This window comes from Schistocerca americana, chromosome 2 (genome assembly GCF_021461395.2).
Source record: "Schistocerca americana isolate TAMUIC-IGC-003095 chromosome 2, iqSchAmer2.1, whole genome shotgun sequence".
In the NCBI taxonomy this organism is placed as follows: Eukaryota; Metazoa; Arthropoda; class Insecta; order Orthoptera; family Acrididae; genus Schistocerca; species Schistocerca americana.
In genome coordinates this window covers 726439839-726458585 of record NC_060120.1, presented here as the reverse complement: position 1 = coordinate 726458585, position 18747 = coordinate 726439839, and the positions used below count along the sequence as shown (strand labels likewise).

Genomic DNA, 18747 nt, shown 5'->3' with positions numbered 1-18747 from the left:
CAGGCTTTATTGTTTGACAGGCTGGTGTTCTGGACATTGTTCTCTGTCAGCAGAGAAACTTTTTGGAATCTGCAGATATTTGTGGGCCAGCTTTAAGAGGACTTTTCTAAGGGAATCATATCTGTTAGGATTGTAAGACATTTCTCCTCAAAGTCTGAAATAGCTCTGCATGCTGGGTGCACCACAGTGTATTTCAAGCAGAGCTGGTATATTTTTTGAGATGTTTGGGTTCCCACACCAACTGATTTTGTGCACATGCTGAAAATTAGTGTTATGATTGGGAATCAGATGGTGATGTCAGAAGATGTACTGGGGGTATCAGTAATTTTTGGTGGCAAGTCACTCTACCTTATCTAGTTTCATGAAGGGGGACTGTCCAGTGATATTTGATTATGTGATTGGCACAGTGAAATCCTGATGAGTGCAGTTCGTAATTTGAATTCTTTTAAGGTGTCCACATGGAGCATTTTTGGAAGAAGTGGATTACGAGAGAGAATTTTAAATGGGAGTTTGTCCAGGGACAGCATGGTGTGAAGATCAGAAGGATTGCCCAGGGGTGGTGATCATGTCAGAGTCCAATCTTTGAGCTAAAGCATAGTCTTCCATGGTATATTAGTTCAACTTGTGGCAGCAGTTGTTCAGTTAATGCATGTAGCACAGTCATACAGTTTAGTGGTTTACAATCACTGTTGCTTAAGATAGAATTAGTAAGATAATGTTAATGTTCCTACTCTTAGAGGGAGGCATTGCATAGATGATCCCAGCCATTCATGTCAAATGTGCCAACTGACCATTACTATTTACATAATAATCATTTAAAAGTGCTTTATGGGTTACATTTTTTTGTATTATTGTGTCAGAACAACAAACTTCATGTACTTTTGTTTTGCAGTATATTAATCATTTCTGTGATTAATCTTTCTAATTTCAATCAAGAGTATACCTAGTCCATTTGATAATATTTTTGTAACAACGTTACATGAAGGAAAGTTGCCACTCACCACATAGCAGAGATGCCACCCCTACCAAACTATCCCTCTCCCTCCCTGCCCCAACCTCCTCCTTAACCCCACCCCATCACCACTCCCAGTATGCACTGGTGCTGCTGCTTACAGTGTGGTTTCAGTTGCCTGAGACTGCAATGGTGTGTGTGAGTTGCATTTGCACGTGTGTGTGTGTGTGTGTGCATACTTGTGTCTGTTGTTGATGAAGGCCTTAATGACCGAAAGCTAACTGTGAGTCTTTTTGTTGTACCTATCTGAGATTCAACATCTCCACTGTAAAGAAACTAAATTAATTGACTGTGATCGCCTTGAGATAGTTAAATAAAAATAACAGAGTTATGCACCTCAGCAATGAAATTTAGATTTTTGTCTCACCACTGATGTGAAAAATAACATTCTTGAACATGTTGCAAGTGAAGGTAGCATCACTGGTGAAAAAAAATTAACAAATTATGTTAAGGTATTGAATCTTGGTAAACCAAATACATATATTAATTTATACATTTTGTTGTAAACACCTCCAGTAACTTTTTAAAAAAATGGTATACAATATTGCTATAACACAACACAAAAATATCATCTCCTATGTGAGCTAATGCAATTATCACTGTGGGATTTCTTGGGGGAAATGCTTGCAGTGAAATGTAGAATGCAGATTTAGGTTGTTACAATACAATTTATTACAACATGGAGATACAACTCAAATATGTGTGCACAAGACAGTTGTTAATACCAAACTATTAAAGCCAAAGACAATCTTCTCACGGGGGCTCAACCACTGACAAAAAGAATCTTACTATCTCACTGTCAATGGTGAGTGGTGGGGTCCCCACAGAGCTCTCCCCCCTCACTCCCAGGAATTAGGAACAATGGGAGGGTAGGAGGGTGGTGGGTGAGGGGTATGGGAGGGAAGGTTGCAGCTACTGTGGTCCTTTTCACACATATGCACGCGACCAACCGTGCTGTGGCTGGGTAGTATACAGTACATGGCTTCGCCATTTCTCATTGAAAGGGAGAGAAAAGGACTAGTTCCATGATCCACACCTTGTTTCAATACAGATGATGTTGGCTGAGGTAGGGTGGAGAACAACAGGAGCAGCCAAAGCAGGATGATTGGTCTGTATTGATTTGTGGTGGTGGGATGCTGGACTGCAGGCTCTGCTTGATTATTAGGAAGTGATTCTATAACGTAGGATCTGTGATGGTAAGTAACCTGTCAGGCAACAGTACTTACGCAATCATGGTCAGATCAACATCACTGGGCAGTCTGTAGGTGAGTGTGAACTGTTCGTCAAACACACAAACTGATGAAGTACTAATTTTATGCCCAGTTTCATAGTGAATAACTCTCTGTTGAGATGTCCCACACAAGTCCTGGGCAGAGGAAGAGGGTGGAAGGTCTGTACCACATATGGGGGAAGCATGTGCACTACGAGAAAAATTCATCATACCGATCTGAGTTACCAATGGCTTATGCCTTGCTACATGTTACAGCTGTAGGTGGGTATTCACTGTTTATGCCATGACAGTTGCTGTCTTGTTGGTATTAGTGGTGCTAGGATTGTAGTGCTGCTCATGTTGAAGGTGCTGGAGATAAGAATGTGTGGCATCTAACTCACTTCCTACAGAAGATTTTGTCTTCTGTATCCCTGATTCTACCGTTTGACAATCATTGAGTAGCTGTAGATGGCGGGTGTGTATACCACATTTGAAGTACTTTTGTGTTGGATGTGTATATAGCGGCATACCACCAGTGATTCTGTGTACTGTTTCTCTTTTGTTGGTTTGCTGTTAGGGTTCCCTTATCATATTTGGAGAGAGTTGAAAGTGATGGAGGAAATCCATGCCTAAGATTGGTTCACAAACATCTGCAACCAAACATTGCCTTGAAAATTTTTTTGTGGTGGCCAAGGCCTACAATGTATGTGAAAGTCCTGTAAAGTTTGACAGGAGAGTTATTTGTACCTCATAGCTGAATGGCCAATGTAGGAAGCTCCATCAGTAGGTTTTTCCTTGAGATGGGGCAAGCTTATGAGCTGGCATCAATCAGAGAGTATTCATGTGTTAAGAGATTTAGCAAGCAGAGTCCACCACTGTCATTTAGGATCCCAGTGGCATCATGTGTGCTGCAGTCTAGATTGCACCTTACATTTGGGTGGTTGCATATCATAGAGCAGTCTTAGATGCCAAAACAAGTGTGGCAGCAACAGAGCTGAGATCATGTCAGTGCACCTGTGAGTGGAATTTTGTTGCTAGGCAGAAGTGTGTTTGTTGTCGCTGGATGAATGTCCCCTTTCTTGCAGCAGGGGCTAGTTGCATCACTGTTGTACATATATGGAATCATTCAGATTGCATCAGCTGCTAGTGGCTCTGAGCAGTGTGTTGTGCTACTGACATCTCTGCTGTGTGTTTCTGGAACTGCTTGGGTCATGTCAACTGCCCATTGCTGCTGCTAGCAATGTGGTTCAGAAATGTACTGGTTGCAGCCATTATTGGCTATTACATTTGGGTATTGTTGTTGCTCCAGGATCACAAAAAATCTGTCAGCCAGGACTAATCTGCATTCCAGGGTTTCATTTTCATGTGAGATCATTGCCTTTGGAATCTATTGTGGTAGTTGATGAGCCATATGATCCAAAGCATAATATCTGGCATGAGTGATGATGTGATAGATGTATGGAGATGTCTCCAAAACAGAGGTAGCATTCTCTTGTCCAGTGTGTCATCACAAATCACCTATTGCAAACTGTTCCTCTGGTGATTTTGTGCACCACTGAAGCAGGTCATTAGCCAAGGGTGCTATTATGACATCACTGACAGTTTTTCTATGCTGCTTAAAAGGGCAGAAAACTTAGAAGTGACATCGAAGATGCCATGACTTTATTGAAAGAAGTCAATAGTTACGAACCATGTTGCCAGCTGTTCCAGATGTAATGGCAGTAGCTTGGGAAGAAAACTGTTACACATGCTCTACAATAATTTTGATGTTGATTTGCTGGATTGTGTTCTGAGGAAGGTGGCAGATGAAATTCCTGTGACCATGAGCAGTGCAGATGGTAACTGGAAATTTTCCGCATGACCCAGCCAGCTGGTCCTGCATGGCATTGCAAGTGGATGTGGCTGGAAAGTGCTTGACGAGGGTAGATCAGTAAAATTCAATGACACAAAGTTGCATAGTTGAGTGAAATTATGACCAAAATCACCAAGGAATCAAAAGTCATTACACACTGTTTATGCACATGTTGGACACTGTTACTGTCAATAAAACAATATGGTAGAATGTCAATTTTACATTTCACATATAATGTAGGTTTATCCATGGGGTGAAAAACATCATATGAAGCTCCAGGAGAGTCACTCTCTTGTACCTCTTATTTATACAAGCAGCAATTGTGAAGTGGCTCCATTTTTGTTGCAGCTGCTGTTATTTGTTGTGTGGCCACCACTGATGTATTTCCTTGAGGAAATGTTTACAGTCAAACCCATAATGTTGATTTAGAATGTTATAATACAATTTATTACAGTACAAAGGTACAACTTGAATACATGTGCACTAGACAATTTTTCACAGCATACTCAAAGTATCAAAGACAATCTGCTCATGTGATCTCAACAATAATCTGCTCGTGCAAGCTCAAATAGTCTTATTACCTCATTAGCAATGATGAGGCTTACAACTTTCACAAAAGAGGGTAAGGTATGCCAGCAACCATAATCTTCAATTCTCTACCAAGTAATATTAAACATGACATGAGAATGAACAATCCCCATTTAATAACAGCTTCAGGATGTGCCTGCTAGATACGTCTCTCTGCTCTCTAGACAACTTATCCAGTAAAACAAAATAAAGTATAAAAATTCTGTTAATGTCTGTGATCCAGTGATAAACAATATTATTGTGTAACTGTCAAGTCAATGGCACAGCATTCAAAATTGTTATCATATAAGGGTTTAACTTTTATAATGAAAATTGTTATAATGCAAGATGTTGTTGTTATTATTGTGGTGGTTTGATACATCAGTTTGTGTGATCTTTCTTTATGATGAACTTTGAACTGACTTGATGTCTAGTTTTGTTCTGTATTGTTACATTTTGTGATAATGAAGCAAATAGCATATCATTACCATAAAGTTGTGTTAAATGTTATTATTTCACCGTAATATCATTACTCGCCACACAGGTGACCCCATGTTACACACACTGGTGACCCTGTGTTTCACATTTTCTGTGAATCCAGCAATTTGGCCAATTTCCATGATTGATATACCACAGAACAATGAGGCCTATAATAGCAATGACTGTTACGATGCAGCAACCAACTCTGTCCACCAGTTTTATGCCTACATGTACATCTTCTGCTTCAATTTGACACCATTGTGCTTCAGACCATGTGAAAATAGAAAACTGTGACTGATTTTCATTGGAATTGTCACAACTTGTTCAACAAAGTGCACAGACAATGAACATTGTTGCACATTCTCTTACACCCTGTGAACATTTTCCAGGACAATTTGCTCATTATGCTGCTCCATCAGTGGTTTTCTGTGTGAGCTATAATGCTGCTGTGTCACAAAATCCATTTGTTACCTTTTCTAAATCTAACCTACAAACAATGCCATCGGCCCTGTACCATGGCTGGCAGATTCACATAACCTCATCAAATTCGACAATAAGCCACAATTGTCCATTTCAGTACAACAGTAACTGTGCTTGAACAATGGCCTTTTATTAATGAAGAATGTGACTTTTGCCGCCGCCCTGTCCAGTGCTCCTAGACTGAGCATTCCCAGTGCACCAGGAATAGTAAACAAACCTCCACTGTGTACTGTGTCGTGTGTACCAAATCTCTTGGTGGCCATGGCCATTTCTACTGCACTGGTCACTCCTGCAACTGCATCTGCCAAGTTGGGTTATGTGTGTGAACATCAAGAACAGTGTAAAGTTGAGCGTCCATTTATTCTGCAGGCAGCCACAACGTTGTCTGTGTTCACCGCTTCACTCCTGCCTGTTCTTTCAGGACATCTACCACAACTGCTTCTGCTTAACAAGGATAGCCCGAAGACATGGTTTGCTCTTGTGGACAGCATCCTCAACATCCATGGTGTCTTATCCATGCAGTTCATATCTTTGATTGCAGCTCTGCATGAGCATATGGATTTAACAACTGATCTCATCCTCATGGGACCAATGAGGGACCACTATCACTATGAATGCACAAAATCTATTATTCTTGAGCACTTGATGGGAACTCCACTAGAAGCAATTAATCACACAGTGCATGACATATCTCTCAGTGAGTTGACACCATCGCAGTTGTGGCAAAAGATCAGAGCATTGATCGATCCCTTTTTCCTGTCTGATGCCACTTTGTGGTCGCTATGGATAGTAAAAATACTGTAAGCTCTCCAGCTGCAACTTTTATCACACATCAGTGACCAATTAGAGATGCACCTACGGCCAGCAGATTACACCTATAAAATCATCAGATGTCAACAACTCACCGCAGTGCAGAGTTCTTTGCTGACATTGGCAATACCGCACACATCCTTGAACGGAGATGCAGCTCAGAAGTGTCACCCGCCATGTGCTCTTCACCCAAACTTCCACCACGGGGTGAGTTAGGTGTATCACCTGGTGGGTATTCTACAGGGCACCTGTAGCAACACCGATCATCACACAATAAACAACTACTTCTGGGCAGACTGTACTTACGTGACATCTGCAATACGTTCTTCCTTGTCAACACCTGCACAGATACAAGCATCATACCTCCAGTATTCTCAACTTTGCCACTGTGCCTTCCACCATGACATTGCGAACAGCAAACAATTCATTGGTCACCACCTATGGCTCCACACACCTTCGCCTCAAACTTAAACTGAAATTTTGTGTTGAATGGATAAACAATGTGACCAACATTGATGAGCCAGTGTTGGGCATTGATTTTCTAAGCCACTATGGCCTCTCTCCAGATTTATTGTCTGGAATGCTACTCCATCACTCTACTGACACACGCATCGAGGGCTCCTTTGTCACAACACCCACACATTCAAGAGCAACAATGGGAGCCTCCACGCATCAGCTGGCTGAACTCACATCCCTCACTTTGGATTCACTGTGCAAGCTACTCGAACAATGACATCACATTACAGCCTTACTTACGGCCAGCACATCACTGCAGGCACTGATCAAGAACACTTCTGCGGATATGGCACGTGTGCAAACGACCATCACTGCACTTTCAGCGGCTACCACCACTACAACACTGGCCACTGCTCCAGTCTTGCTCTATACAGACAACGGTGAACATTAACTGCCTTCTTTGTAATGTAGCATGGCAAAAAATGATTTTTGTGTAGTGAAGTTTGGGATGTGTATCATTGCTTAACACAAGAAGACTGAATACCACATCATATTACGCATATCCTCCACCAAATAAATAATATGAATCTTGTGTAATCCGGAGTGCTGCTTCTTAATGCTGCCATAGGTTCATCTTGATGTTACAGCATCGCCACTCAGGAATCATCCAAATGGCATGAGTACAAATAAACTCCAGGAATTTGTGTTCACAATGAGTTTTATTTCGTGCACTGGATGTTAAGTGGTGAACTACATGTAAAATTGAGTTAACACTGTCTCATGACTGTCGTCAAACTGAACTCCAACTGAGATATGGTGGCGTACAAATTGCCTCTATTTATATGATTTTAAACAATTACTGAAATTGTTATTTGTTAAATAAATTATTAAATTTTTAGGTTTAACAATTAAAACTTTTACATACATCTTCCCAAATTACATAGAAATTTACATGAAATAAAAGTGAATAATTTCATACAAAGACAGGAAAATGTCTATTTCAATTAAGAATATCAATTAGATGTTTTATCATTACAATTATATATTTTGTTAATTTGCATGTATCATTTTACTTACTTAAAAGGTATCACCCTATCATTTTCAGATGATCAGAGCTATTAGTTTTATTGAAGGGAAGGCCTAGACTCAATTAATTAAATTTTGTATGAGTAAAAACTTTACATTCTTACATATTTGTAATTACAGTTCAATTAACTAACACCAATTAAAACATTAATAGCTTAATTCTACTGAAAAATTATCATGTCATATTGTCATGTATATATATATATATATATAAAAACAAAGATGAGGTGACTTACCGAACAAAAGCGCTGGCAGGTCGATAGACACACAAACAAACACAAACATACACACAAAATTCAAGCTTTCGCAACAAACTGTTGCCTCATCAGGAAAGAGGGAAGGAGAGGGGAAGACGAAAGGAAGTGGGTATTAAGGGAGAGGGTAAGGAGTCATTCCAATCCCGGGAGCGGAAAGACTTACCTTAGGGGGAAAAAAGGACAGGTATACACTCGCACACACGCACATATCCATCCACACATACAGACACAAGCAGACATATTTAAAGACAAAGAGTTTGGGCAGAGATGTCAGTCGAGGCAGAAGTGTAGAGGCAAAGAAGTTGTTGAAAGACAGGTGAGGTATGAGTGGCAAAAAAATTTGATTTTTACACGTCTTCTTGCCTGATACCTTCCCCCCATAAATGACTTAATTTTGTTTTGATGTGCAGCATTAAATGTAGTAAACCATTGCACGAAATTTTGAAGAGTTTGCAGAGGTAAAAGTCCATAGTGTATACTTTCCGTATGGTCGATTTTAGTTGCCTCAATGTTGAGAATGAAATGTGGACAAGATACCTAAATTTCATATAATATTTACTGTATAACAATATCTCATTTAATTTAAGTACCACATAGGTGTCGTATGTAATATTGAGAAATATTCCGTCTTTCGCGACTGTAATAAAAGTTTTATATACACACGGCGCGTTTGGCTTTATTTTAAAGCACTTCAATCGGTGAAAGTTATGGCACATACACAATGGTATTCATGTTCTATTTCTTGTTTTTGTTCCACAGTCGCAGTTTTACCAATGGTATTGAAATATATCCCTCTTCTGCAACTGTAATAAGCGACTTATTTAGACCAGACGCGTTTCTCTCTTTTGAAGCATCATAAGAGGGCTGTATTTTGTGTCCTCCGTTGCCAAGTCACCTTTCGTAGTTTTGTGCTGCGGTAGCACAATATTCAACGTTTGTGTTGGCTCATCAGTGTTTTAGCAAATAAATGCTGTTTGTGTGTGCCACACACAAAATTATATTTGGCATAGCTCTGAGCACTTCACTGACAGACGGTATATTCAAGTCCTAATGTTTTTGTAAGTCCACAGTTTTGTTTAATGTATTTTGTCTACTTCCTTTTGATTGATTGAAGTGCTTTAAAATAAAGCCAAACGTGCCCAGTGTAAGTAAAACTTTTGTTACAGCCGCGAAAGGTGGAATATTTCTCAATATTACATACGACACTTATGTGGTACTTAAATTAAATGAAATATATAGGTATCTTGTCCACATTTCATTCTCAACATTGTGGCAACTAAAATCGACCATACAGAAAGTATACTCTATGGACTTTTACCTCTGCAAACTCTTCAAAATTTCGTGCAAAGGTTTACTATATTTAATGCTGCATAATAACTGCATTGAACATCGAAACAAAATTAAGTCATTTATGGGAGGAAGGTATCAGTCAAGAAGATAGGTAAAAATCTAATTTTTGAGCCAAATAGTTTTTGTGGAATCGAATGATAAAGAGTGTCAAAGCAGTCGGAACACAATGTGTCTGCACAGGCGAGCAGTGCAGTGACAAAATCGCCCACAGCGCGGAATGCAGGGAGCACGTCTTTGTAGCAGCGAAAGGGTTAATGCGGCCGTGGTGGCTTTACTTCATGAACTGCGTGCTCCCCCCTACATGTAAGCTTGCGAACTATGCTATACTATGGCGCTGCTTCTATTGGCGCGTGCGTCGTGTGCAACTGGCAACGCAGCAATCTCCAGCGTCTGGGCGGGCATGCGCGAGCCACCAAGATAAAAGAATTGAACTATAGTGACAGTTACAGCCACACCGTTGTCATCCTCAAAGAAGTAAGGGCCAACAATCTCAAAGGAAGCAACTCCACACCACACTGTGACATGAGAACTGTGCAAGGGCTAGTGCAGTTCATGCAGGTTTACATCACTCCAATAATGCACATTCTGTTTATTCACTGAACCAAAATGAGTTTCATCTGAAATCAGAATGGTGTGCAACATTTGTGGATTTTGGTGAAGGAGATCACACATGGTTAAGCAGAATGTTTCACATAAAACCCAATCACGAGACCTAATTTCCTGAACAATCTACAGCTTATATGGGTGAAAATGGAGATCTTCACGAATATTCTCCTGAATGAGTGACTAGACATATGCACAGTTTGTGCATGATGAAAGCAGATCTTTCTGGGCATGCAATAGTGCAGCACGAACATTTTCCACAGCTTCTGGTGTCCGCACAGTTCTTTTACTTCTTCCCAGTTTGCCATTGCAAGCAGAACCTCTTGTTTGAAATACACGTACCCACCTCACAATGATCCGTCCATCTGGAACCTTCCCATTATGTCCAAAGTTGAAATGTTGCCAAAATAGATGCTGGGTAGCAATAACAGAGTCATTATTCATGAAATAACTTTCAACAGTATAGGCAAGATGCTGTGCACTCCACGGTTCCACATCACTGTCACACTCTAAATGGCAGCTCATTAGAACATGAATGCAGCATGAGTTGTGCGCACTCCTGCAGTACGTCATTGTACTATGCAAATCAAATTACGCTATGAATGCTGCCGCACTATTATGGGCCCGTTTCATGCCACAGAGCTCGCACGACTACAAACTACTGACCCTGAGGTACAGTTGCTAGCTACTAACAACTCCATCTCTCTCCACATTCAAGCATGCCCTTTCCCTGGGGTCACACAACCGATTCTTTGTGAAACTTTGACTAACATACCATGACCACTCGTGCCCCTTCCCCTTTGACAGGCCATTTTCTCTTTGCTGCGCCAGCCGCTGTGGCCGTGCAGTTTTAGGCGCTTCAGTCCAGAACTGCGCTGCTGCTATGGTCACAGGTTCAAATCCTACCTGGGGCATGGATGTGTGTGATGTCCTTAGGTTAGTTAGGTTTAAGTAGTTCTAAGTCTAGGGGATTGATGACCTCAGATGTTAAGTCCCATAGTGCTCAGAGACATTTGAACCATTTTGAACCATCTCTTTGCTGCACGGTCCTGCTAATCTGAGCATCAGAGTGACAGTACACCTAGTAATTGAATGTTTCATTTGGCCATGTATCAAGAAAGACTGTCATGAGTGGGCATGAGCATGCGTATCTTGCCAACAAGCCAAAGTTGGTCGACTTGCACGTCCCCCTCTGGGACACTTCAAATTACTGAAGGGACACTTCAAACATGTCCATATGGACCTTGTCAGCCTCCTACCACCTTCTAATGACCAATGTTACATTTTGTCAGTCACTGACTGCGTGACACGGTAGAGGTGGTTTCTTTGAATGATATCTCAGCGGATACTGTGGCTCAACCATGTGTTACCTGCAGGTTGTCCTGTTTCGGCTGCCCTGCATCGTCGGTCGCAGTGGCCGAGTGGTTCTCGGGGCTTCAGTCTGGAACCGCACGACCACTATGGTTGCAGGTTTGAATCCTGCCCTGGGATGGATGTGTGTGATGTCCTTAGGTTAGTTAGGTTTTAGTAGTTCTAAGTTCTAGGAGACTGATGACCTCAGATGTTAAGTCCCATAGTGCTCAGAGCCATTTCAACCATTTGAATTTTCCCTGCATCCATCACGACAGAGCAGGGCAGGAAATTTGAATCTCTACTACTCTTCAAATGATTTTGTATCCTATGCAGTGACAAACATTTCAATACAACAGCCTACCACCCCCAAAGTAAGGATTAGTGGAGTGCTGGGACCTCACACTAAAGGCAGCATTACTGTGCCATTCGGATTCTTGGGCAGATGCACTTCTGTGGGTACTGCTAGGCATTTGCACAGCATATAAAGATGATTTAAAGGCCTCTCTGGCAGAGGTCCTTTATGGCAAACCTGTGGTACTCCCAGCAGAATTTGTCGAGGACACTACTTCTCTTCATGGTGAGAGGCTACCCTCCTTAGTTGAGTATGTTTGCTCTCATATCTCGTGTACGCACATACCACAACCACAAGCACATGACCACCCACAAGACTTTTTACACAAGGAACTTGCAGTCTGTGACCTTATCATGTTGCGAGCTCTTACTCCACCCGATTCAGGACCTCACTGGGTTCTCAACTGTGCTCCAGGCACTACGGCCATCCTGCTATATGGCATACCACAAACAGTCTCTCTACATAGAGTTAAACTGGCATGGGTCCCCACTGAACACATCTTTTCCAGTGAGTGTTTAGCAGGCACTTGCCTCCGACCCTCCTTTACATCTTGTGAAGCCAGTGTTAGTGATCATGTCTCCCCCTGTGACAATGATATGTGTGATGAACTCCCTGTACCCTTCTTCTCACTGCCAACACCGCATTCAACTATTACCACATTTACTGTCGACGTCTTGGCATTCCCAGTGGACGATATCTCAGTGCAACATCATAATGACTATTTGTTTTTTTTGTGCATGTTCTCATGTATGTAAATCTGAAGATGTTAACCTCACACTCATCTGAGCTATTCACTTACCCGAAGATTTTATAAATGGCTCCCTTCGAGCTTTTATCAATGAAGATGGCATACTGTCAATTGTCACTCTGTGCCAGTCATCCACTATGCCAACTAAAGTGGATGAAAGATTATGTTGTGTCTTCCCTGATCACCTCCCGAATACAATTCCCTTCACCTTTTGCTCCTACACTGTGCTCTACACTCTCAGGGAGGGGAGAGGGGGGGGGGGGGGGCTCTGTGGCAGTTAGATACATCGATACATGAGATCTCTCTTTATGATGCTCTTTGAACTGACTTGATATCTAGTTTTGTTCTGTATTGTTACATTTTGTGATCATGAAGTGAATAAAATATATCATTATGATAAAATGGTGTTAAATGATATTATTTTACTGTAATATCATTACTCACCACACTGTCATTCAGATACTTTGTGTTTATTATTATTTATATTCTTTGTAATATCTGTGTGACTCCACATCTAAGCCATACAATCACACTATGGATCTATGGAACATGTATAAATAAATTTAAAAATAACAAACTGTGAATGTTGAAGAATATGACTATAAATGTCAGTGAGTTCAGATTTCATTTAGATTTAACAGATTCCAGGGTATCCTCAAAATGTCATATTGAAAATAAAATTTTCAGGAAAAATAATTAATCATCTCTGTTCTAGACATAGTGAATAGATAAGAAAGCATTTTACAGCTATTTGTATCAGATCTGTCATTATTGTTATGTTATGTTATGTTACTGGAATGAAAATGGAAATAAAATTACTTATCAGCTGTTGAATAGGTACACCAAAACATTTATTAGCCAAAAACACCTTAGTATCCTCCGATCATATTCCAGAAACCGGCGCAGTTTATCATCAACAAAATGTGTCACTCTTGTTTTAGGCTGAGTGCTCATCTTCCTAGTAATGGTGTAAGGGTCAGGAGGCATATCTTCTGGGGGTCGTAATTCAATGCCTTGGCTAATGAGATATTTCTAAAAAGATAAATATCTAATTTAGTCAAGTTACATATTAATGGATATAGTCATGAAAGTTCCATACAAGTACAATTTATAAATAATTACCTTAGTGAAGGCATCACAGTCAACTATGTGGAAAATAAATCCATACATTGGTACATCCATTCCAATATTAAAGTCCTTCCAGTGCCAGAACTGTCCAGTATCTTTTTTTGGGATTTTTCCACGCCTTACAAGTCTTCCCTGGCTGAAGCCACTATTCTGCCAGGGTGGGAGGAAAAAAAGTTAGTTCTTATGACTGCAAATCTACTATGTGGGGTTTGTCATAAAACTGTAATTATTACTTCTAAAAATAAAAATACATTATTAGCTTTTTGTCTGTCAGCTGGTACATGTTTGCAATCCTGGTACACATTGAAATCCCTATGCCATAGTACTATAACACACCAACAGACGAGCCAAAACAAAATGTTTCAGCCCACTGATAAATTGAAGAACCATGTGGTAAATTTTTCTGCATTTGAAAGAGAACAATGCTCCAACAATCAATGCAGAGTTGGTGAAAGTGTATAGCAACAATCCACCATGATATGGAACAGTGACTAGGCCAGAGACACTTCTAAACTGATCAAACAATATGGATGATAAATAAAAGTGGCTGACCATGTCTATGTGTATAATGGCAAGATAAAGAGACACCTTGGTGCTCAAACACTAGCATGTAACAATTGAGCTGAAAATGGATAAAGTGAAAATCAGTCATCAATCGGTTTTCAGCATTTTGCACAACATTTTAAACATGGAATGGTCACTGGTCACTTCATTCTGCAACTACTCACAGTTAATTGAAAGCCTACCAAACAGAAGTAGCAGCAGAAATGTTGCAGCTATGCCAGGCCAATACAGATGAATTGTTTAACCACCTAGTCATCATGGATGAGTGCTGAGTGTTTCATCCTGACCCTGAGACAAAGAGGACAAGCAAGCAGTGGAAACATGTGGATTCACCAATGCTGGAAAGGTTGTTTTTTTCATCTGGCAAGATGATGCTGTGTGTGTTTTGTGGCTTCGATGGAATGGTGCAATACTTATGCTTGTAAGAAGCAAACCAACAAAAATTTTGTCTCACTCTGCATTTTATCCTGACTTGGCATCCATTTACTACTTCTGTCCTTGGATGAAGAATCCAAGGTCTGGTCGGCATTCCCAGAATGCCAATGATGTGAGCATTGAGGCGCTCTCTACAAGAAATTGAGACTTCATATAGCACTCCATCTTCAGGCCACAAGTGGCCTGCTGGGACCATCCGAGCACCATGTCATCCTCCGAGGAGGATGCGGATAGGAGGGGCGTGGGGTCAGCACACTGCTCTCCCAGTCATTATGATGGTATTCTTGACCGAAGCCGCCAGTATTTGGTCAAGTAGCTCCTCAATTAGAATCACGAGGCTGAGTGCACCCTGAAAAACGGCAACAGGGCATGGCGGCTGGATGGTCACCCATCCAAGTGCCGGCCATGCCCAACAGCGCTTAACTTCAGCGATCTCACGGGAACCGGTATATCCACTGCGGCTGAGACTTCATATAGGATCAAATGAAATATTTTGTGTGACATAACAAATACTAAGACTAAAGATAAGATAGAGGTAAATAAAGCTTTTAACAGGTGAGCAGGGCCCAGTGCTTCATGACATGAGTATAAATGAAATTTAAACATTCACAAGAAGAGGAAGATACTTCTTCTCGTACACAGTCATCTTCAAAGATTCGTGCAAGCTCAGTGAACAAGAATTAATGGTAAAAAGTAAGTTGAAGTCGTGCATTACTATTGTGAAGTAACATGAGACTATGGAAAGCAGGCTGCCCAGCTTATAAAGAATTATCAAACAGTAGGAATATCAACAATGTAGGAAAAAATAGATTGCTACTTACGATACAGAAGACATGTCAAGCTACAGACAGGCATGATTAAAAGACACTCACATAAAGCTTTCGGCCACACCCTTCATCAGTAAAGAGTGACACACACACACACACACACACACACACACACACACAAAAAAAAAAAACTGCCAATTCCAGCATCTCGTGCAAGAATGCAATGTCACAAGGGATACAAGAAGCAATCTGGAGGGGGTAGGGAAGAGGAAGGTATCATAGTGTACTTGTGGGGAGAGAGACAGCAGCCTCGGGAGGTTGTGGGGCAAGGAGGTGGGAGAAAAAGGAAAAAAAAGGAGAAGATCAGGGAGTATGAGTGGATGCATTGGTAGAGGGCTGCAGATAAACAGGATGGGAGATGAGAATGGGGAGGAGATGATAGGATAGAGGGGGTGGAAACTGTTGGGTGGAGGGTGTGGGAACAGTATGTTACTGTAGATTGAGGCCAGGATAATTAGGGGAGCGAAGAACATGTTGTAAGAATAACTCCCATCTATGCAGTTCAGAAAAGCTGGTGCTGGAGGGAAGGATCGAGATGGCTCAGGTAGTGAAGCAGCCACTGAAACCAAGTGTGTTATGTTCAGCTGCATGTTGTGCCACAGGATGGTCTACTTTGGTCTTGGCCACAGTTTGGTGGTGGCTGTTCATCCTGGTGGACAGTGGTTGGTAGTCATACCAATATAAAAAGCTTTGCAATGATTGCAACAGAGCTGCATGGCTGTTTTCACAGGTGGCCCAGCCCCTGAATGGGTTTATCCTACCCCTGCCTGTGATAGGACTGGAATAGGAAGTGCCAGGTGAGTTCATTGGCCAGGTTTTGCACCTGGGTCTTCCACAGGGATGTGATCCGTGTGGCAAGGGATTGGGATTGGGAGTGAAATAAGGATGGACTGGGATGTTGCGGAGGTTTGGTGGGTGATGGAACACCACTTTAGGAGTGGTGAGAAGTATCTCAGGTAGAATGTCCCTAACTTCAAGGCACAATGATAGGTAATCAAAGCCCTGGTGAAGGATGTGGTTCAGTTGTTCCTATCTGGGGTGGTACTGGGTGATGAAGGGGACACTCCTTTGTGGCTGCTTTTTGGAGGTGGTGGGAGGATTGGGGTTGTGAGAGGAAATAGCATGGGAGATCTGTTTGCAGGATATGTCTGGGGGATGGGAGGATTGGGGTTGTGAGAGGAAATAGCATGGGAGATCTGTTTGCAGGATATGTGTGGGGGATAATGCCTGTCTATGAAGGCCTTGGTGAGACTGTTAAGCATACTGAGCAAGGGAGTTTTTGTCACTGCAGATACACTGTCCCCAGGTAGCTAGGCTAGCTCCTAAAGTGGTGTTCCATTGCCTACCCAACCTCCACATCATCCTAGTCCACACTATGTGACTTCAAATCCCAACCTCTTGCCACAAGGATCATATCCCTGTGGAAGACCCAGGTGCAAAACCTGCCCAATCCACCCACACAGCACTTTCTGTTCCAGTCCTGTTACAGGTTTATCCTACCTCATCAGGGGCTGGGCCACCTGTGAAAGCAGCCATGTCATTTACCAGCTCTGCTGCAATCATTGCACAGCTTTTTACATTGGAATGACTACCTACCACCTGTCCACCAGGATGAACAGCCACTACCAAACTGTGGCCAAGACCAAAGTAGACCATCCAGTGCCACAACATGCAGCTGAAAATAACACACTTGATTTCAATGGTTGCTTTTGATGATACATATGTAGGAGGAAGCAACATATTGGTTGACTGTTTTAGGAACATACATTCTCAGAATTTTTAACAGTAGAGCATATCATGTTGCAGAATGCCTCTCTTGCAGTGTCTGCCACTGGAATTGACCAAGTATCTCCATGACACTTTCTCACTTACTATGTAAACCTGTAACAAAACATGCTGCTCTTCTGTGGATATTCTCTGTTTGCTCTATCAACCTTATCTGGTATGGATCCCAGACTGAAGAGCAATATTCAAATATTGGTTGAATGAGTGTTTTTTACACTACTTCCTTTGCTGATGGACAATGTTTCTTGGGGATTCTTCCATAAATTTATGTCTGGCACCTGCATTACCTTTGATTAATTTTATGTTGTCATTCCGCTTCAAATCACTTCATATGCATACACCTAGAAGTTTTAACTGCTTCCAGTGATTGTTCTGCAGTCATGCAGTCATACAATAAAGGGTCTTTCTTGTCTATGCATTCACAATACATTGCATTTGTTTATGTTGAGGGTCAATTGCCATGCCTGGCACCTCTGCACATCTTCCTGCATTTCACTAAAATTTCCTAGCACTGCAACTTCTCTGTATACAACAGCACTATCTGAAAAAGCCTCATGTAACTTCCAACATTATCAACTAGGTCATTTAAATATAATGGGACAAGTAATGGTCCTGTAACACTTCCTTGTGGCACATCTGAAGTTGTATTGGATTGTATTGTATGTTAACCGGGGACCTAGAAATGACGGAGAGGCTCCGTCCCCTCCACAGCCATGGTGATCCACAACCCCACGACGACTATCGCAGTCCACTTCACCCCTCCGCCGCCCCACACTGGAACCAGGGTTATTGTGTGGTTTGGCCCCCAGTTGCCCCCCCCCCCCCACCCAGGGAATGTCTCACAACAGACGAGTAGTGGTGTACGCGTACATGGAGAACTTGTTTGTGCAGCAATCACCAACACAGTGTAGCTAAGGTGGAATAAGGGGAACCACCCCGCATTCACCAAGGCAGATGGAAAACCACCTAAAAACCACCCATAGACTGGCTGGCTCACCGGACCTCGACACAAGTCCTCTGAGCGGCTTCAGGTGCTCCTTCCCACTACGGAAAGCCATGCGTTAGACTGCTCGGCTAACCGGGAAGGCCATATCTGAAGTTACTTTTAAATCTGAGGACTTATTTCTTTTCATAATGGTATACTCTCCATCCAAACACACAGTTGATCTGATATTCCATACACTTGCATTTTGTTCATTAGGCAGCAATGCAGAACTGTACTGAATGCCCTCCAGCAGTCAAGGAACATGGCATCTACCTGGGCCTCTGTATCTACTGTATTCTTGGTCTAATAGACAAACAGCATAAGCTGGGTTTCAAATAATCATTGCTTTCAGAACCCATGTTGATTCCTACAGAGGAGATTTTTGGTCTTCAGAAATGTCATAATAC

General features: G+C 41.7%; 1 protein-coding gene across 1 annotated transcript in view; it reads right to left on the bottom strand.

Moving 5' to 3' along the window:
• Window positions 1-18747, bottom strand: part of LOC124594383 (EF-hand domain-containing protein 1-like) — a 188242-nt gene that overhangs the window by 106232 nt on the left and 63263 nt on the right. Inside the window, exons 4-5 of the mRNA XM_047132751.1 lie at window positions 13739-13894; window positions 13485-13648 (exon numbers count right to left, since the gene is read on the bottom strand). Of these exons, the coding sequence (XP_046988707.1) occupies window positions 13485-13648; window positions 13739-13894 (320 nt within the window). The remainder of the gene's footprint in view (window positions 1-13484; window positions 13649-13738; window positions 13895-18747) is intronic.